This window comes from Ursus americanus, chromosome 2 (genome assembly GCF_024610735.1).
Source record: "Ursus americanus isolate L20-20 chromosome 2, mUrsAme1.1.p, whole genome shotgun sequence".
Taxonomy (NCBI): domain Eukaryota; kingdom Metazoa; phylum Chordata; class Mammalia; order Carnivora; family Ursidae; genus Ursus; species Ursus americanus.
The window spans coordinates 105,076,856-105,099,216 of NC_142128.1; the positions used below are offsets into that span (position 1 = coordinate 105,076,856).

The window sequence follows — 22,361 nt, forward strand, 5'->3', positions numbered from 1 at the left end:
CAGTTTCAGTCTTATGCATGTTGCTCTCCAGTTTTCGCAACAGCATTTATTGAAGAGACTGTCTTTTTTTTTTTCCATTGGATATTCTTTTCTTCTTTGTTGAAGATCAGTTGACCATATAGTTGTGGATCCATTTCTGGGTTTTCTATTCTGTTCCATTGGTCTATGTGTCTGTTTTTGTGCCAGTACCATACTGTCTTGATGACTGCAGCTTTGTAATATAGTTCGAAGTCTGGAATCATGATGTCTCCAGCTTTTCTTTTCCTTTTCAGGATTGCTTTGACTATTTGGAGTCATTTGTGGTTCCATACAAATTTTGGGATTGTTTGTTCTAAGTCCGTGAAAAATGCTATAGGTATTTTGATAGGGATTGCATTAAATGTGTAGATTGCTTTGGGTAGTATAGACATTTTCACAATATTTGTTGTTCCAATCCATGAACATGGAATGTTTTCCCATTTCTTTGTGTCCTCTTTAATTTCTTTCATCAGTGTTCTGTAGTTTTCAGAGTACAGATCTTTCACTTCTTTGGCTAGGTTTATTCCTAGGTATCTTAAATGGTTTTGGTGCATTTGTAAATGGAATTGATTCCTTGGTTTCTTTTTCTGCTGCTTCATTTTTTCTGTATAGAAATGCATCAGATTTCTGTACATTGATTTTTATATCCTGTGACTTTGCTGAATTAATGTATTAGTTCTAGAAGTTTTTGGGTGGAGTCTTTTAGGTGTTCTACGTAGAGTATCATGTTGTCTGCAGATAGTGAAAGCTTGACTTCTCCCTTGATGATTTGGATGCCTTTTGTTTCTTTTTTTGTTTGATTGCTGAGGGTAAGACTTCCAGCACTATGTTAAACAGTAAAGATGAGAGTGGACATCTCTGTCTTGTTCTTGAGTAGAGGGAAAACTCTCAGTTTTTCCCCATTGAGGGTGATATTAGCTGTGGGTCTTTTGTATATGGCCTGTCTAATGTTGAGGTATGTTCCATCTATACCTCTTTTTTGAGGGTTTTTATCAAGAATAGATGCTGTACCCTGTCAAATGTTTTTTCTGCATCTATTGAGAGGATCATATGGTTCTTATCCTTTTTTTTATTAATATGGTTTTTCATGTTGATTAATTTGCAAATATTGAACCACCCCTGCAGCCCAGAAATATCCCACTTGATCGTGGTGAATAATTCTTTTAATGTACCATTAGATTCTATTTGCTAGTATCTTGTTGAGAATTTTGCATCCACATTCATGAGGGATATTGGCCTGTAAGTTACCTTTTTAGTTGAGCCTTTGTCTGGTTTTGGAATCAAGGTAATTCTGGTCTCATAGAATGGGTTTGGAAGTTTTCCTTCCATTTCTATTTTTTTTGGAACAGTTTGAGAAGAATAGGTATTAACTTTTCTTTAAATGTTTGGTGGTAGAATTTCCCTGGGAGGCCATCTGGCCCTGGACTTTTGTTTGTTGGGAGATTTTTTTTTTTTATAATGATTTTTTATTATATTATGTTAGTCACCATACAGTACATCCCCGGTTTTTGATGTAAGGCTCAATGATTCATTAGTTGTGTATAACACCCAGTGCTGGGAGATTTTTGATTACTGATTCAATTTCTTTGCTGGTTATGGGTCTGTTCAAATTTCTCTTTCTTTCTGCTTCAGTTTTGGTAGTTTGTATGTTTCTAGGAATTTATCCATTTGTTCCAGATTGTCCAGTTTGTTGGCATATAATTTTTCAAAATATTCTCTTACAATTGTTTGTATTTTAAGATATCAGGCCTCCTATATGAGGTGTCCTGGGACTGGGATCACATCCCTAATCCAGAGCATGAGATTCCGTTGCTCAGCCTGAAAGGCAAGGACAGCCATTCTCAGATGCTTTTGTGGGAAGAAGCTGTGTTTACTGTTAAAGTATTAAACCTTCCGTCTGTGGGGCAAGCTCTGATGAAATCCCTGATTGATGTCTTGCAGTATAAGATAGGCTACTTGGATCATGTAGAAAATGATAGCACAGCTCCTCGTCTGCAACCCGAATCACAGAAGACTGGGGGTTTTTATACTTAGGCAGACCACACGTTTGACCACACAGAGGCACCTTGAGATTCATGTGCCAAAATGATTCCATTCGTTCTGCTCAGAAACTGCCTGAGACAAACCTCAGGCCTGATTCCACTGCCTGAAGACTCAGGGAAAGGCCTGGATGTGCTCAGTAGGGGAGATTGGATGGTCAGGCATCTCCAAACATTGACTTCAAGAGAGAGGGTAGGTAAAAAAGAGAAAGAGAGAGAGAGAGAACGGAATGACTGATGTGTATGCAAAGTGCCTTTGAACTGTAGGGCCATATGCAAATAGGTGCTAATTATTACTGCCCGGTCTATGGAACCCTGGTGAGGAAGTAGAACCCAGGCCGGCCTCTCTGATGAATGGAGAAACTGAAGGCGTGTTGCTCTAAGGAAAGAAAGAAGAAACATGAAAAACATGGTGACTCTTCTCTTCCTGGTTCCACGATCTTTTAATATTTTATCTTGTGGCTTAGGCATCTGGAAGATGGTTTCTCTTGCTTTTGAGGGAGTGATAAGGATGTTGTGGTCGGGAGCATGAGGGACTGAAGAGCAGTTGCTTTCAATGAGCCAAGGGAAGATCCCTCGGCTCCCTCTCAGCCTGAGACCACAGTCAACAGTCCCCTCCTTGCAGGGGGTGACTGCTGTGGGGCTCGGCATGGTGCTTTGCATGGATGTTCTTGTACCCTGCCCACCCCACAAAGCCGTGTTCTCACAGCATCCTGCCCTGTGCGATTATAGCTGTGCCCTGTACATGGCTTGGGATGAGCTTCTATCTGAATCTTTGAAGAAGGGGGTTGATAAATGAATGGTGAGGAGAAGGGGCATGTCAGCACATATAAAAGCAGTAGGCAGCGTTTTTCCCAAATGCTGTTAATGAGATAAGACTTGAATTCTGTTAAAATGTCTACTGAAATGTTGAACTCCCACCCCTCCCCCTTCTACTACTAGTGACCTCACTTGGCTGTATTATAAAACTGCATTTCTTTAGCTGTTGCCTTGGGACATTATCATTTGTGTTTTTGTGAACCCTTTGTAGTCAGGACAGATGGACTTTCTGTGGGATGAGGCCACAGAAGCTTGGAAGTGGTTGGGAGTGGGAGCAGAAGACCAGGAGGACATTGCGGCACGGGGAGTGCTGGCCGACTCGTAACAGAACAGGAGCAGTGGAAGGGCTGGAAGGCAGCGAAGGGGTAAGGGACCAAAGGAGGTCCAAAACGAGAGACAAAGAAGGAGAGGGACGAGGGATTGGGGGGAGGGGCAGGAAGAAGAGCCACAAGGGAATTAGGGAGCAGGTCAGAAGGAAAAGGGCCGTCCAGATGGGTGTTCAGTCATGGTGGTGCAAGATATGCCTCTGTTCTTCAGGTGTCTTCCCATGTAAATAAGGACTTTGAACAAATTAGTGCTGACTCATTAAGTAGCGAGCTTCTGCTAGCTCAACGGGACCATGCAGAAGAGGGTGGTGGTGTAGGTCAGCGGGGCAGAGGTGAGATCCTTGCACTGAGTGGCTGGTTGGGTTAGATGGCTTTAAGTTCCCTCCCGATCCCACTGTAAGCTTCCCTAATCACACCTTTTATAAATGTGTGTGTGTGCATGTGCGTGTGTATACATGTGTGTGCAAGTATGTTTGTGTGAATGCACGGTGCGTGCGTGTGCGTGTGCCTTTTTCAAATAAGAGGAAAACCAAACAATGGCAGAACCAAAGATAAATCTTGTCACTGTTATACCCAAAGTCAATCCTGACTTTTCTTTGCTTTTTAGTTTAAAATATAGATTGTTGGGAGCGCCTGGATGGTTCAGTTGGTTAATCGTCTGCCTTTGGCTCAGGTCATGATCCCTGCATCCTGGGATCAAGCGCCGCATATGGGCTCCCTGCTCAGTGGGAAGTCCGCTTCTCCTTCCCCCTGCTGTTGTGCTCTCACTTGCTCTCTCCCTTTCAAATAAATAAAATCTTTAAAAATAAAGTAATAAAATACAGATTTTTTTAAAGATTTTATTTATTTATTTGACAGAGAGAGAGACAGCCAGCGAGAGAAAGAACACAAGCATGGGGAGTGGGAGAGGAAGAAGCAGGCTTCCAGCGGAGGAGCCTGATGTGGGGCTCGATCCCATAATGCCAGGATCACGCCCTGAGCCGAAGGCAGATGCGTAACGACTGAGCCACCCAGGCGCCCCAATAAAATATAGATTTTTAAGTTTTGTCTGCCATGTTTTTTTCCCCTAACTGAAGTATCATCCTTTACAGTGATCAGGAAACAAATAATTTAGACAAGAAACATAAAACAATCCTAACTAGTGGTCTTCAGAATAAATCTCCTACAACAGTAAATTGGAAAGGCTTGGATTTATTTTGATAGATTGAAAGATTCAAACTTTTTTCAGCTCATTAAAAGCAGAGTATAGAATACAAGTCACCAAAATAGCCCTCACCTTATCAAAGACCAACTGACAATTGGTTGTCGTTTTTCATTCACCTTTATCTGCAATGGAGGCACACAGAGAGAGTGTGAAAATACAACGTTTCCACTGGTACATGTCGGCTGCTCTATATTGACTTTGACAGTGTGTTCTTGTTCACTCACTATGGCTCAGAACAACTCATTTCACTTTCTGGTGAGTGCAGAGGAAATCCCTGTTTCCCCATTCTAGGGAATTAGGTGTGCACGGCAGGGCACATGGTGACACCATGATCAGCCTGCTCCAATGGAATGGTCACTGTCCCAGCCCCTCCTCACTCTGTACCACCGGATCATCACACGTCACTGTGTTGTCCTTCACTGTCCGTCCTCTGCAACACACACCCACAGCCCTCAAATGTGAGGTCCTTAAGGGCAGCGACCTCCTTAAGAGCCTCATTTCTGAATCACCAGTGTTGGGATAGCATATAACACATGTTAGATGTTCCTTACCTGTTTTTAAACCGAATTAAACACACTTTGCTTCTCTTGTCTGATGCCACCAGTAACTGCAGGCAAGAGGAAAGGGATGGAAGAAGTTCACTGACTTCTCAAGGGCCTCCTTCCCCTCACCGCCTCCCCCCGCACCGGTCAGGTGTGCTGGGCATGCCTGCCCTCAAATCACAGCCCGAGGATGCCTTATTCGTGTCATTTGTCTTTCGCAGACTCTTTTGTTCTTTGTATTGCTGGTCTGTCATTCAACCAGCCAAACGCTGGCAGAGAAACGAGGGCACAGTGGGTCATCGCATCTTACTTCCAGCATTTTCTTACCTGGAAAATGATACAATGAGGCGTTGAACTAGAGGGTTTCCAGGTGTTCTCCGTGTTCAGATATTCTCCAGAATTGTCCGGTTATCCTCTGCAATTTGTGAAACTTGGGATTATATCTGTCCTCTGCTTAATAATAGGGGGACTTCAAGTAAATATAGATTACCCACGGGCAGCGGCTGATGATGCCCCCTTGTGTCTTCGGAAAGCTAAGCTGAGGATCAGTGACCTGCCTTGAGGTGGGCAGAGTCCAAGAATGGACAAGAATGGGTAGCTTTCTTCCTCATTGCTGAGGAAGGCTTAGATGAAATATCTAAATATGAAATATCTACATATGAGGGCTCATATGCAATATCTAAATAATATAGAAAAATACAGAGTAAGCCGTGAGCACCTTAAACACTGCGATGCATCCAGCGGCACAAAACCTCCCCGCTCCTGACAGACCACGACTGCCAAGAGTTTTGGGTGAGTCCCTTGAGTCTTTCCCCTCTTTTTCCAACATTTACATTTTAGTGGCTACAATACTCTGCAGAATGACTCTTTTTGGCTCACTCAGTTCCTCTGTTTATGGATAGTTTGATCATTTTTCCTAGATTTTTCCCCCCACAGCAACACTGCAGTCTTACATCTTTGTGTACATGAGTAAACATTTCCACAAAATTGAGTATTGGGAAGTGAAATTGAGGAGCCAAAGGATATGTACATCTAAAATTCTGATAAAGATCACGATAAAAACTGCCAGACTGCTGTCCAGACAAGCTCTGCCTGATTTTGTTCAGACCAACACTCATTTCCCCAGTCCTTGCCAAGCAGACTTATCAATCTTTTGAATTGTTACCAAATGCAGGTACAAAACAAATGTACTTATTTGGAAGACATGTATTTTTAGCTATTAAAGTTTTTTCTTTCTCTATTTCTTTGATTATTTAGAGTCCTTTCATTTAGGAACAGGGACCTGATAGATACTGGTTTTCTAGATTGGTTCTCTGTTTCTCTTGAGTTTTCTCCAATAGGTGTTAGGAGATTGTTCTTTTGCATTGCATTGTGGGAGAATCCTTTGACTTAATTGTGTGAATTTGCTCTTCACCTGTGTCTCTTTCGATATTCAGCCCATCTGCTGAGGTTTATTATTTTCAGGATCTCTTTTTGCTCATCTTTCATAATAATCTCTCCTGATGTTTCAGGGGTGCAACTTAACCCCTCATCTTCCTGAAAACTTGGTTTATTCTTACTTTTAAAGGCTCAGTCGTATGGTTGTTTTATTTTCTCCAGAATTTGTTGCCTTGGTTGAGTTAAGTACCTCTTTCATGGTTTGGTTTTTCCTCAGACTCTTGGAGCCATGTAATTGCCTGTCCACTTCTGTACTTGGCAGTTCCTGTCTGCACGTCTATGGGCGTTGGTTGAGCACAATGTTTTGTCTCCAGGTTTTATAGGAGGGGCTGCATATGATGTCCAGCCGCGTGGTCTGCCTGTGCTGGTAGTTTCCTCCTGGGGATCCTTAGCTCTCCGAGGATGTTGCCCTATTCATGGCTCATCTTGCGTGTGACACTTCTGTCATGTGGTGCTCGGCACTAGAGGGAAGAAGAAAGCAGTAGTGGGAAGGACTGACTGGCCAACCTGCTCTGAAACATATCCCAACTACTCACTGTCAGTCATTCCAAAGTTTCTTCTAGTTCTTTCTGTGTTACCTCTATACTTGGAGCTCTCCCTTATAGCAGTTTGTGTTTTTCTAGGTGTGTCTTGGGTTTTGATCTCCTCGGTTTATCTAATTTACAGTAAATCTTTACAATTTCTTGTCCATTGGTGGTCCTTTTATTTGTTAAGCACTATTATAGAGTTATTATTATTATTATAAGGTATTTATTTATTATCTCTAAGAATTTGTGTAAGATTGGAAGCACTTTCCTGTGTTCAGTTGATTCAAACTTGAACTTTTGTTCTCTTTCTTGCTATTTTGGAAAAGATCCTCTCTGTTCTGCATGTTATCCTCTTTGTTAGGCTAATTTTGAGCTTATAGTACTTAATTTTTTGCATGTTTTTTATTTACAAATAAATGTGCTTCTGTGATGGGAGTCAATGGAAACACTTATAAGTAGGAAATAAATAATCCAGGTTGTAAAACACGAAAAGCATCATTTTGATTTTATAGCCCTTACCAGTTTTTGCCTTTCTTCACTTAGTCATCACTCATTCAACACATATTTATTGAACATGTTTGCCAGGCATTATGGTTTTTTTAATTGATTGATTTTAAAGATTGATTTATTTATTTGAGAGAGAGAGAGAAAGAGAGCACGTGCGCCCGTGCCAGCAGAGGGAGAGGCAGAGGGAGAGAGAGAAGCCTCAAGCAGACTCCCTGCTGAGCTCGGAGCCCATCGCAGAGCTCAATTCCAGGACCCAGAGATCATAACCTGAGCTGAAACCAAGAGTTGGATGCTCAGTGGACTGAACTATCCAGGCACCTCTGTATTTTTTTTTTTAAAGATGCCAGGCGTTATGGGTCTAGACAAGATCCTAGAATTCAAGGAGCTCAGTTTAGTGAAAGAGACCAAAAGGTAGAAAACTAACAAACGCGTGGTCAAACAATAAATTCGCATATCTTTAAAAGGGAAAGAACAACCTAGGTTGCTAAAGAGATAATTTACCATTATTGGTCTGGTAAAAATAGTGGGAATTTCCTCAAACAGGAACACCTTTAAGTGCCATTGGGAGAACTCTAGCAGGCATGAAAGTGAATTTTTCACTTTCTAGATAGTGCATTATTAAGGATCAGGACAAAACATTTTTTTAAGTTTCTGTCTGGTTTTTGTATCAGGGTAATGTTGATCTCATAGAATGAGTTGGGAGGTTTTTCCCTGTCTTTGTTTTTTTGTGTTATTGTTATTACTATTTCTCAGATGTTTGGCATAATTTATCAATGATGCCATTTAAGCCTTGAGTTTTCTCTGTAGGAAGGTTTTTAACTGAAAATTTATTTTCTTTAATTGATATAAGGATATATTCAGGTTATCTATTTCCTCTTGAGTGAACTTTAGTAATTTTTATCTTATAAAAATGTATCCATTTTATTTACACTGAATTTCTTGGCATGAATTTATTCATATTATTCCCTTATCATTTTATTTTTGGTATCATCTGTGGTGATGTCCTATCTCTCATAGAGATATTTGCAAATTGTGTCTTTCCTTTATATATAGTTTATCAATTTATTGATCTTTTCAAAGTACCAGACTTTGATTTCATTGATTTTTTTTGGAACTGTTTTCTGTTTTCTCTTTTATTGTGTTTTGCCCTTTATTCATCCTCTGCCTATTTTGAGTTTAACTTGTTCTTTTCTCTTTCTACATTCTTAAGGTAGAAGTTTAGATCATTTAAGACCTTATTTATTTTCACACATGCATTTAATGATCTATATTTCCCCAAAGCATTTCTTTTGCTGCATCTCATGTATTTTCATATATTGTATTTTTATTTTCATTCTGTTTAAAATTCTTCCCTATTTATTCTATCAATTACTGAGAGAAGGGTTTTGACATCATGGAGTAGTTAAAGATTTGTTCATTTCTCTTTACAGTTCTGTTAGCCTTTGTTTTATGCATTTTGAAGCTTTCTTATTAGGTGAATAAAAGTTCATTATTGTTGTGTCTTTTTGATGAATTTATCTCTTTATCATTCTGAAGTGGACTTTTATATCTTCAATGAATTTGAGTAATTTTTGGCCTTTATATTTTTCAAAATTTTTTTGCATCTTCCTCTCATTTGGAGACCCCAAGAACATGTATTTTAGGCTACTTGAGTTGTCTCATAGCTCACTGATACACTGTTCATGTTTTTCCATATTTTTCTCTGTGTCTTCATAGCCTTCATTAAACTGTCTTTGTATTGTGTCTAATATGCTCTCAATCCCATCCAGTGTATTTCCCATCCCCAGAATTTTGATGTGTGCCCTTTGTTATATCTTCTTTATCTCTCTTTAACATACTTATTTTCTTGAACATATGATATATATTAATATTTGATATAATATCTGTGTCTACTAATTCAGTCACCTATAATTCCTTTCTGAGTTGATTTCAGTTGACTGAGTTTTCTCCTCATTTGGGGTTGTGGTTTTCTGTTTCTTTGCATGTCTGGAAATTCTTTATTGGATGCTGGACATTGTGATTTAGATTTTGCTCTGTGGTGGATATTATCATATATTTAAAAATATTCTTGAGATTTGCTCTTAGACATAGTTACTTGTGAACAGTTTGGGTTTTTAAGGCTTGCTTTTATGCTTTTTTAGGTGGGAGAGCAGTGTTGAGTCTAGGGCTGATTTTTCCCCTTTCAATTTTCTTTTTCTTTTCTTTTTTTAAGATTTTATTTATTTATTTTGACAGAGAGAAACAGCCAGCGAGAGAGGGAACACAAGCAGGGGGAGTGGGAGAGGAAGAAGCAGGCTCCCAGGGGAGGAGTCCGATGTGGGGCTCGATCCTGGAACGCCAGGATCACGCCCTGAGCTGAAGGCAGCCGCCTAAGGACTGCGCTACCCAGGCGTCCCTCCCCTTTCAATTTTCTAGATACAGTATCCTCCTGATTACTTGATGCCCCATGTATTATGATTTTTCCACTCTGGATAGTGGGAACAGCAGCTCTTCCTGGTTGTGTGTTTGGTTAGGGGTTGTTTCATCTGTTCCTTTCAGGTGGTGCTTTTTCCAGACCTCAGGTAATTTCCTTATATGCACATACTTATCAGTACTTAACTGAGGACTCAGGAGACTCTCTGAAGATCTCTACAACTCTGTGCCTGTAAAGGTCTCCTTTCTCTACTACTCTGTTTTGTCAACTCTAATTGACCTGGCCTTTCTAAAATACCCACTTTTTCTTCTCAACTTAGACTGGTAGACTTAGATTGGTCGACTCTTCCAGAAAAACTCATTCAGTGTGGATCTGGCACTCAGCAAGTGCTCTAAGCTGGTGTATACTCTGGGGTGTTACCAGTATATATAGCCAGTGAAGGCTTGGGAGTAAATTAGAGTCCCTCAGGGAGAGGGCACAAAACAAGAAGAGAAAAATTCTAAAACAGGACCCAGGGAATGTCAAAGTGTATATGGAAAGTGAAGTGACAATTCTTTTAAAAGGGGATTTTCAAAGCAAAGCCCTTAAGTAATTTACAGTCTAGATTTTCTACTATGGTACCAGAATGTGATCATTTTTCAGGAGACTGATAAGGCATCAGCTAAGTTTACTGTGAATCTTCTGGGTGACCTATTTTTTTTTTCTGGGAACATGTCTAGGTACTCAAGCTGGGAACACATTTAGAATCATAGGAAAGTTCTAAAGGTCCAAGAATGCCCTGTCTCCACAGCTTAGAGCCAAATGTTCAGTATTCATTTCTACATTAATGAGCTACATGGGAATTGGTTAGCTAAAAACTAATAATAAAACTAATAAAATAATCATAGCAAAAATTAAGTAGAAAATGAAGTCACGAAAAGAAAACCAGAAAAGGAAAAAGTTTGTATCTATAGACCAGATCTAGAGATTTCAGATTGAAGACCTAAATTAAATCCCTGGACTGTTTCCAAGTGGTTGAATCACGTTGGACAGTAACCCAGTGTCTTTGAGTCCTAATTTTGACATCTTCCGCATGGAGAATAATTGTACTAGAACTTCCAGCTCTGTAGGTATTAAAAGCTGCACACATAAAAAATGGTTATTTTTAAGACTTCACCATGATTTTGTTTTAAAAAATTGCCACGGTAAATGAATGAAAAAATAATATGAACAATTTTAATTTATGGTTAATTTTTGCAAATGTATATTTTACCCCTAGGCACATGGGTGCGAATTCCTTTTAAGAGTTTAGCAAATGGTATAAAAGCCCAAGCTGAAATAGATAGTTCTCCCAAGTTTCAAATTTAATACTCTTTCCCATTTAGAGGTCATACATCTCTTTTTCTATACTAAGGTGAAATGTATTTGGTAAGGATATGATATGTAAATATTGTTGGTGTTAGCATAATTAGATTTATTTCTTGACCAAGCAAGCAATTCTTTTCAAAACTGTTTCAGTACAAACTCCAGTGAAAAGTACAGACTGATGCTGGATAATAGCATTTCAAGTTTTGTGTTCTTTTAATTGGTTGAGCTCATCAGCGAAGTTGAGGTTGTAATCATGTTAATGGGCTCTCCTTAAAACTTTGCGTACTTTGATTCTATTCAGTAAAAACAGAAGAGTGTGTTTCATATTGATTCCTGAATGGTCTGAAATGATCTGTTAAGGATTTGAAAATGAATAAATGTCTTGGTACCCTGGAATTTGGTGTCATTTGTGAGGCTCTTAGGTTGTCATTTGAACAGAATCTTTCATTTTTGATGAGGCGTAAAAGAAAGGAGACTAAGGAAAGTAGTGGTCTGACCTTATATCGTTCTAGTACATTCTTTCAAGGAGACATTTAAAAATGTGTATCAGAGTCTGAATTTCTCTTCTTTGGTGAATTAAAATGAAAATAACTAGGTCAGTTCATATTAATAGAATAAGATAATATGGAATTAAATGAATAGAAGTTAATAGAAAATTTGTGAGGGTTACTACATCAAAGTACTTCTAGCAGCATGCAAATTAACTAGAGCCCTTATTGACTATTTCATCATAAAATTCAGAATAAAGGGAACAGATCAATATTGCTGTGGGTGAAGCATTTAGTATTAACTTTATTAGGATGTATTCATCCTGTACCCACTAATGTACCTGACAAGATATATTTATGCTGCTCTCTTCAGGATTCTTTTTGAGATAATGTTTAATTATATCGTCCTGGGTGAGAGACTCTTCTGGACTAGATTAATGTGTTATAATTATATTGCTTTAACCCACTCTAAATATTTTTTGTTTGTTTCTGCTTATAATTTATTGGGGAATAGGGTAAAATAACAAAAATGTTTAATTATTTTTTGTGTTGTTAAATGAGTGGCTTTTTAAAAAACAAGTTCTCAGAATAAAGGGGACAGTGACATATCCATGCGATGGAATGTGATACAACAATTTAAAACTATGCTTTAGAAGAATATTTAATGACCTTGAAGCATAATCAAGTACAAAAGGCATAATGCAAAACTGTATATAGAGTGATACCAACATCTTCAGATTGTTAGATCAGTAGACATAGTAAACAGGAAAGAACGAGAACAAAATGCTACTGGCAGTTTTGTCCGAGTGGGACTGGGAGTGATTTATTTCCTTTTTTATATTATGTGGGTTTTTTTTTCAAAACAGTTAACAGCAAACAGTTTCTGATTATACAAGCAATGAAAATCAATAATGAGTAAAAAGTAAAGGGCAGGAGAAAACTCATTCAAAAATTTTTTAAAAATTTTTTAAAAAATTATTTATTTCTAAGCCTCCACATTGGATGTATTTATCACGATCCCTTTATTGTTTGAAAAGGAACTGAAGGAGGGGCGCCTGGGTGGCTCAGTCGGTTGAGCATCTGACTCTTGATTTCGGCTCGGGTCGTGGTCTCAGGGTCCTGGGATCGAGCCCTGTGTCGGGCTCCATGCTCAGTGCTGAGTCTGCTTGGGATGTTCTCTCCCCTCTCCTTTCTCCCCTCCCCAGGGGACTTAGTATGGGTGATAGTTTGGTACCTCGCAGTCTGGCCCCCCGGACCACCAGCACAGCGCCCCCTAGCAGCTTGTTAGGAATGCACATTCTTGGCCCCACCCCAGACCAATTCAACCATTCAACCAAAACCTTTGGAAATGGGGTCCCACAGTGTGTGTTTTCACAAGACCTCCGGGTGATTTCGATGCAGGCTGAAGTTTGAGGAATGCTGCTTTAGAGTTTTGAGGTCAGAGATGGCTAGAAGAACTTCTCAAAAATTTTATCCTAGACAATTTTCATCTCCCATTTCCCTTCTCTCTTTCACATGTCTTCCTCTCCTCTGCCTCTATCACTCTGCTTCTCTCTTATACATATACTTTTTGTCTTCTGTTTTTCTTTTACTCTTTTTTTTTTTTTTAAGAGAAGGAGAGAGAGAGGGGGTTGGGGGAGAGGCAGAGAGAGAGAAGGAGGAAATCTCAAGCAGACTTCAAGCCCGGTACAGAGCCCGACACGGGGCTCGATCTCATGACCCTGAGATCATGACCTGAGCTGAAATCAAGAGTCAGAGGCTTCACTGACTCAGCCACCCTGGCGTCCCTGTATATTTTTTATTTTTTCGTATCTTTACCTTGTTTCTCCAAAATATTGGAGGCCGCTGCCAGTGGTGCACATAGTCCAGCAGCAAGCACTCACTGGGTGCTCTCTGTTCAGATACTGGGCCACGGACTTTACCTAGAGTATCTCGTTTAACGCAGTCATGAGTCACAACCCTGTGAGGCAGTTGTTATTATTATTTCGTGGTCGTCCTCTCCATCTGACAAAGAATCTGAAGCTCACAGGCTACATAACTTGCCCAAGGGCGTAGAACCAGTAGGTGGAGGGATCCAAGCAATCTCGGTCCCAAGTCTGTGCCCTCAACCAGTTCGCCATGCTGCTTCTTAAAAATAAAATTAATGAGGAACTAGGGATGCGGGCACCTTGATGGCTCAGTCGGTGAAACGTCTGCCTTCAGCTCAGGTCATGATCCCAGGGTCCTGGGATCCAGTCCCGCATCGGGCTCCCCACTCAGCAGGGAGCCTGCTTCTCCTTCTCCCGCTCCCCCTGCTTGTGCTCTCTCTCAGTCTCTGTCAAATAAATAGATAAAATCTTTAAAAAAGAGAGAGAAACTAGGGATGAATGGAACATAGAGGGGCAGGATGAATGCACAGTTCTGTGGGGTTTGCTCTAGTTGGTAAATGCGGTGCGTGGACTTGCCTCCAGCTCAAGCACAGAGGGAACAATGAAGGAGAAGCCGCGAGATTCACCATCCCCAAAATACGGAAGCCAGCCGATTCTCAGGAAGGCCACCCCTGAGTCTCGAAAGCTTCAGTCACTCTCCATCCTCTGACGTGTGCCCTTGTGGTTTTCATTTCAGTCATTCACTTTGTCTGCGGTCAGTATTTCTTGGGCACCTTCTATCTGTTCGGCCCTGTGCTGGGGGCTTGGGATGGGAAGAATAAAATGTACCCGTGTCTTAAAGATCCCAGGGGCCTAGGGGCAAAGAACAACGGTCGTGTGCCACATGGGCTTTCCCCCACTTCCTCCCTCGGTGGGGAGTAAGAGAAGCCACGGTGACAGGCAGGAAGGGATTTGGAACCAGCTTTTCTTGGGAGGGGACACCTGAGGGAAGTCAGAAGACAGAGCCTCTAGATGGAAACAGCCATCTGAGCTGGTAGGGACTGGTCACACGGGCACCTTCGTTCCTTGACAACACCTGTCCCTAGAATCTGTAATCTGAGCCTGTCCCTGGACAAACTGGACCCGGAGCTTGGGTATGATCCTTGGTTCTTTGGAGATCCTGTGGCTCTGGGGATAAAGGACAGGGGGGTGGTGGGAGAAGCAAAGCTAGCTGGTTTCGACAGATCTCTGATGTGTGTGTGTGTGTGTGTGTGTGTGTGTGTGTGTACATATATGTATCTCCTCACTAAGGGAATTTCTCCTGGCTGTCTGGTCGATGATCACTCTTTTCCCTCCCGTAAATAATCCCTAAAAGCTTCAGAAGCACTTTTAAAAATTAAAATTAAAAATTTTTCTTTCTCTTCTTTTCTCCATCTGGATTTATCTAATAAATACAATGCAGGCAAAATTATTTGTTCTGGGGGCCATGGCTGCTGCCCAGTGACCACGGCCCCGTCTTCTGCCACCTGCGGCCATGAACCCCTGGGGACAAGGATGTCTCAAAATATAACACTTGGCCCTAAAGATAAGGACAAAATTGGCTGGACCTTCAGCTTCTCTTTCTAAGTGAAAATCGTATCAAGAGTATGAATGTTGGTTATGACTGCGTGCAACATTTTAAAATGAGCCATGTTAGTTACGTGACCCAAGATGCTGGCATCTGATAGATCTAATTTTTGATCAAAGTGGGGGACTCATCCTGACCTGCCAGGGGCATCTCTCCTGGAGCCATCGAAATAAAGGTCTCAGAGCAAGACAAGATGGGAGAAGCAAGAGGATACAGAGTTTGAGTGAGAGACTTTGCATAGAGTGGTGATAATAACAGGGGACAGAGAATAATTACTGAGCCACTCTTTTATTTTTAATGTGTACTTATGGACCTCGCACTGCTCGTTGTAGAAGGTTCTCTGGAAGATCTCCAGAGCTTCTGGACTGCTTTTAATGAGAAAGAGGGAGCGCGAACTCATTCAGAAGCCTCGATACGGCACTTGCATAATTTAGCAGGTTCTCACATACTTCGTGGGGGGTCGACGGCTGTGTTGAGAAAGGAGCACCAAGATTTCCCTCCGACCAACAATGTAGGAGGGATCCCCTTTCTCCACATCCTCTCCAACAATTGTTGTTTCTTGCCTTGTCTATTTTTGCCATTCTAACTGGCGTAAGGTGGTATCTCAGTGTGGTTTTGATTTGAATTTCCTTGATGGCTAATGATTTTGAACATTTTTTCATGTGTCTGTTAGCCATTTGTATGTCTTCATTGGAAAAGTGTCTGTTCATATCTTCTGCCCATTTTTTGATTTGTTTATTTGTTTCTCGTGTATTGAGTTTGAGAAGTTCTTTGTAGATCTTGGATACCAGTCCTTTATCTGTAGTGTCATTTGCAAATATATTCTCCCATTCCGTGGGCTGCCTCTTAGTTTTTCTGACTGTTTCCTTGGATGTGCAGAAACTTTTAATCTTGATGAAGTCCCATAAATTCATTTTATCTTTTGTTTCTCTTGCCTTTGGGGATGTGTCATGAAAAAGGTTGCTTTGGCCGATGTCGTAGAGGTTGCTGCCTATGTTCTCCTCTAGAATTTTGATGGATTCCTGTCTCACATCGAGGTCTTTCATCCATTTGGAGTTTATTTTTGTGTATGGTGTGAGATAGTGATCAAGTTTCATTCTTTTGCATGTAGCTGTCCAATTTTCCCAGCACCATTTATTGAAGAGACTGTTGGTGGGAATGCAAGTTGGTACAGCCACTCTGGAAGACCGTGTGGAGGTCCCTTAAAAAGTTAAAAATTGAGCTACCCTATGATCCAGCCATTGCACTACTGGGTGTTTACCCCAAAGATACAGACGTAGTGAAGAGAAGGGCCATATGCACCCCAATGTTCATAGCAGCAATGTCCACAATAGCTAAATCGTGGAAGGAGCCGAGATGCCCTGCAACAGATGACTGGATTAAGAAGTTGTGGTCCATATATACAATGGAATATTACTCAGCAATCAGAAAGAATGAGTTCTCAACATTTGCTACAACATGGACAGCACTGGAGGAGATAATGCTTAGTGAAATAAGTCAAGCAGAGAAAGACAACTATCATATGATTTCTCTCATCTATGGAACATAAGAACTAGAATGATCAGTAGGGGAAGAAAGGGATAAAGAAAGGGGGGGTAATCAGAAGGGGGAATGAAACATGAGAGACTATGGACTATGAGAAACAAACTGAGGGCTACAGAGGGGAGGGGGGTGGGGGAATGGGATAGACCGGTGATGGGTAGTAAGGAGGGCACATATTGCATGGTGCACTGGGTGTTATACACAACTAATGAATCATCGAGCCTTACATCGAAAACCGGGGATGTACTGTATGGTGACTAACATAATATAATAAAAAATCGTTATTAATAATAAAAAAAAAAAAAAAAAAAAAAAAAAAAAAAGATTTCCCTCCGAGGGCAGCCCTACTGGCAGTGATGAAAGTAATTGTTTCCCAGACGGTTTTAAAAAGCTGTCCAATCCTGAGTTTCCGAAGCGAAAGCTGCATCTCACTTTTCTTTTCCTTCTTTTTCTTAACAGTCCCAGCAGAAGTGCATCGTGATATTTGCCCTGGTGTGCTGCTTTGCCATTCTCGTGGCCTTGATATTTTCTGCCGTGGACATCATGGGAGAGGACGAGGATGGACTTTCAGAAAAAAATTGTCAAAATAAATGTCGGTAAGAGGTAACAAACAAAACTTCTCTTTTAGGGGGCGGGCAGAAAAGCAAAGGCGCGAGACAGCGGAGAGAAAAATATCCTAAGGTCATGTGATCATGCCGTGTCCCCTTGGGTTGAGCTGAGGCATGACTCTTATCTTTTTGCCTGAGGGAATACAAATGAGTAATGATTTCATCAATGACGGTTCTTTACAATCTGGGCATATCCTGCAGGACAGAATGAAGTTTTGTACGGTTGGCATTTCTGGAGACCCCTCTCTGTCAATGAGGTTTTGGGTTCTTCCATGAGGATCCTGGCAAACATGAGTGCCCCAAATGGACAAAGGACACCGTGCCAGTTGTCACATCAAGTGGCAGTTCAGAAAGCGCACCTCTCAGGAAAAATGGCAGCTGAAGATCCAGGACGAAATAAATCAGCATGTCTGTAAGAAGACACGCAGCTTCTCCTCTAGCTCCATGTCCTGCGTGGTTTGTTATTAATCTAGAAATAGCTTACATTTTATCTACGTGTTATGTCTCGTCCGTTACCTTAAATAACGTTTCCTTGGGGATGTTATTCCTACCTGGCAGGGCCATCGGGGCATGGTTTTATCCCCATAAATCTCCTTATCCAACTCTTCCATGAGCTGCTTTTTTTTTTTTTTTTTAAGGTCATGGAGAGGGTGTAGGCAAGCACCACGGCAGGGGGCAGATAGAGAAGAAGCCCATTTTTATTACATGTTGCTGCAGAGCTGAAGTCAGGGTAATTCACCAGAGAGTTCTCACGAGTTAGAGCTTACAATGAATTTTAATTGTAGTTTTTCCCTGGGGCAAGCATTAGTCTAAGTGCCCCTCTTTTCCAGCTTAAGATCAACAAGCACTTGGTAACGTGTATGTGGGTTTTTATCTTGGAGACTTTGCCTTGAGGGTTGAATGTGTGGCATAAAAAATGTCTGGAAAAGACCACTGAAGTGTGTTTGTTTTCTAGCCCATGTTACGTTATAGTCTAGTTACCAGAGAACAGTATTAGACATGGAACGAAGGATACAAGAGAGGAATTAGCGTACATTCTAGATTTATTCTAAGATGTTGGAAAGGGGTTCTTACGTGTCTTTACTTCCCAGACTGAATTTGGGAGAACAATTGTGCTGGGATTTTCAGTAAAGCAACAGAACAATAGCAGCTGGTCACCATCTCCCTCCTGAACACTCACTCCTGCACCAGTACTTTCTGGGAATCCAGTGACACGACAGGTAGAAACATCCGTGGACGGGGGGCCGGTGACTCCTCTTATTCTGTGGAGTGGCTCTGCCCCCTCTCACCTCTCTTGGTGACGAAGTCGGCTGAGTACTTGGAATGGCAAAGCCCGGCCACCAAGAAGCAGCTTTATAAAGGTCACACTGTAGCAACTTCTGTAAGACCACGTTCGCAGGACCTTTTAACTCACATTAGCAGGTGTTTGTAGATTTCAACACCAATAAAAAAGAGGGAGCCTTAGAACTATTCTTTTCACTTGCAAGAAACTGTAATTTAGTCTGATTTTTACTTGAAGCTTACACAGCTGGAATCTGGGTCTGCTTATTTCTCTACCTCAAGCAATAATGAAATCCCAGCGACTCAACACTGCTTCTCCCTGGATGTGGAACATATTCTTCCAATTACCCACCACTCCCCGGCAGCCTGGCCCCTGGGGAGTTGGGGTCACGGCCTGGTCACTGGGATGCCCCTCCACGCAGCCATGTTTTCTAGAACCCGCAGCCCCTCCAGTCCCCCTCTCTTCTGCAGCCTCTTCCCCTGTGCCATGTGTGTGTCATCTTGCATTCTCAGCCACGCAGTAGGCACTGCCTGTCCGTCTGCCAGCTCTAACTTCACCCCGAGGAGCCCCTGCTTTGTGTCCTCTCTCCAGCGCACAGGACCAAGGTGGGGTAATGGCCATTCTTTGTGCTGCGTCCAGCCCGTCTCCAGTCAGAGAGCCCGCTCCCCCACCATCTGCTCCTGATAGTTCTCATTTTAATTTGATGGAACTTTCTTGCATTGTCCACTCACACCATGTGATAGGCAACACCACCAGCTAATTCCAGAACCGTCTCCCATTCTCCTGTCCCTGGCTGACAGCCTCTGACCGTCAGTTCCGTCCCTTGCCGTCGTGTTTAGAAACTACAGTGTACTTCCCAACATGCCAGCCGACTCTTCTGACCGCCTCAAGTCAATACATTTAATGGCCATTTCACTATTGCACTTCCAAGTAAGCCTAATGCAGTGAATGGCCATAGACTTTGAAATCAGAAAGATCTGGATTCAGGATGCTTGGGTGGCTCCATCGGTAAAGCAGCTGCCTTCGGCTCAGGTCATGATCTCAGGGTCCTGGGATCAAGCCCCGCATCGGGCTCCCTGCTCAGCTGGGTGTCTACTTATTCCTCTGCCCCTCCCACCCCCGCTCGTGCTCGCTCTCTCTATATAAATAAAAATCTTAAAAACAAAAAAAAAGAAAGAAAGATCTGAATTCAGGTCTGCATTATACCACTTACTGACTGTAAATTTGGACAGGATATTCATTTCATTATTTCATCCAATGCCTCTTTACAGAGCATGGAAGCACAGAAGAACCAGCCACAGCACAGTGAATAATGAGACAGTTGAGGCAGCGGCGTACCGTGGTCAGGAGCACAGGGACAATGGCAGAGAGGACTTGGGACGCACGGCCTGGCACGGGAAAAGGAGGGACCCCGGCCTTGGCCTCCACTCCCCCCTGAGGGGTTATAAAGGCTATGTTAATTTTGTTTCTCTTGAAAGCAGTAGATTAAAAGAAATCCGTCTCACGGGGCTTTGTTGGTAAATTGCGCAGCCCATAAGAACGCTGCGGGAACTCACAACAGGGAACAGGTAAATAGGAAACCTCTCCCCGTCCCTTCCAGAGCCTCAGAAATGCCCTTCTCGCTGCACAACCAACTTCCGTTCCTCCCGCGTCCTCACTCGTCCGGAATCTGCTTTCTCCTGACTGTGCTCTTTGGTTCTGGGGGAGGAAACGAAGACAACCGCAGAGCAGAGAGTGTCCAGGGCTGGCTCTGGCAAAGCAGGCAGCCTCCACCATTTTTTGGCAGAGACTCGGGTATAGGACCCGGAGAGCTTCTAGTGGAAAAGGGGGAGGCCTTCAGGTGAGTCCCGTGGGGGGTTGTTGGCAGGGGAAGCTGGAGGCTGGGCAGCTTCTGGAATCGAGGCGTCCTCTGTCCTCGGTTGAGGGGCGCATGTTTGGCTTTCTCTGCTTGGTCCCGAGCTGGAAGTGGGAACAAAAATTAAGGAAGCGGGTAGTTCTTAATCGAGGGCTGTGGCCATTGGGGGCATGAGGTTACAGGGTTGCAGACGTGATTGTTTGGCATCTTGGATGTTACTGAAAATAGCCTGCCTTCCTGCAGGCTGGCTCTTTTAGGCGGGAGGTTGGTGTCTTGGTCAGGCAGCCGCAGCTGTGAGGCAGACTCTAATTTCTATAGACAGTCTGGCCATTGTCCATTTGCATATCTAATCTCCCAGTTTCCTGAACCTCTTCTCTAGCAGCCCCTTCGGTTTTTGTTTCCTTCTTCTCCGTCTACTAGACCATTGCCAGTGTGTCCGTGATGCTTGCTGCAGGATCCTAAAATCTTCACTGGTCTCCTTGGATCTCTTGCCTCAACCACACTGCTGGTTCTAAGGCTGGCTGACTCCTGGGTCCTCCCATCCTTGTCCCCAGGGTGGCCTCCGCCGTGGCCCCAGTCCCAGAACAACCTGCAATAGGAGAGGGAGTTGTACTGCGCTTTAGTCCTGGGTCCTCCCAGGCATCCCCCGGGGTGCCCCTGGTGAGAGAGGAGGCGCGATGTGGAGATGGTCCCCCTGAGTACGCTGGCACTGATGCAGGCGGGGGGTGGGGGGCAGGTGGGGAGAAGGCGACGCTGCCTCCTGCAGAAGCTTCCAGCAACATGCCAGTCTCAACTTAGCCCCTCTGCACAAAAGCCCACCTCTTCCTCTCCAGACCTCCTCCTCACCCTGGCACCGGGCTCCCCAGACCCCAGCCCAGGGCAGCGCTAACAGGATCACATGATGCTTGCCTTCCAAGTACCACTTACTTCCCCGGGAAGAGTTTCCTCTTTAAGCTTTTCTCCTTCGGGCGTCGTCACCGTTCAGAGCGCAGCCTGCCCCTGCAGCCTTGCTGAGATCTTGCTGCTTCCTAGTTAGTCTCCCTCTGTGCATGCAGCTCTCCTCCCTCCTGAAATTTGGATGAGTGCACGACACTCTAGTCTGACCGTACCTTCCCTTCTCGCTGTTTTGACAACCACTCGCCGAGATCTCCTCCGGGGCAGCCTTTCCTAAATCCAGCGGCCCCCTTGAGCAACGCGGGTTTGAACTGTGTGGGTCCACTAAGAATGCAGATTTTTTTCGATAAAAACGTACACTCCTGTAAACGCATTTTCTCCTCCTGATGATTTTCTTCATAACATTTTCTTTTCTCCGGCTTCCTTTATTGTAAGGATACAGTAAATATCACACGGAACATACAAGATACGTGTTCATCGACTGTTGACGTCATTGGTAAGGCTTCTGCCCAACAGCAGGCTGGGAGTGGTTTAGTATTCCGGGGTGGGGGTCAAAAGTGACAGGCGGAATTTTGACTGCGTAGAGGGTTCGGTGCTTCTAACCCCCACGTTGTTCAAGGGTCACGTGTGCATTGCTTTAATTCGTCTTGACTCCACTAACTAGCCGAGATGCCTTTCTGTCCTCTGACAGATTACTACTGGGAATCATATTGCCCACTCAGTGTTTCCCGAACTTCTATGTCTTTCTGAAAAAAATGTATCTCCCTATGAAAATATCCTATTTATATTTTTTCTGACGTTGCGTTTTATTTTCTCCTTTCTGTTATTTGCTGCTAAAATGCTGTACCAATGGTAGGGTAGGGATGCTCTCAATTGTCATAATTTTCCACGCGAATCTATGAATTAACTACTGCTCTTACCTTCCCAAGTGCCTTTTAACTGACCTTATTATGCCAGGAGACCAGATCTTTGACCTCAGTAAACGACTCTGACCTATTTCTTTGCCTCTTTGTACCGAATTTCAGGGTAGTTTCCATCA

At 42.8% G+C, this 22,361-nt stretch overlaps 1 protein-coding gene across 2 annotated transcripts in view; it reads left to right on the plus strand.

The window, feature by feature from the left end:
* PLD5 (phospholipase D family member 5) overlaps positions 1-22,361 on the plus strand; it is a 365,515-nt gene that overhangs the window by 133,636 nt on the left and 209,518 nt on the right. The window contains exon 2 of one of the 2 annotated variants that reach the window (XM_045795973.2): positions 17,143-17,279. In XM_045795973.2, the coding sequence (XP_045651929.1) occupies positions 17,143-17,279 (137 nt within the window). Of the gene's footprint in view, positions 1-17,142; positions 17,287-22,361 lie in introns of both variants that reach the window. The other variant, XM_087859722.1, reaches the window with a different exon arrangement.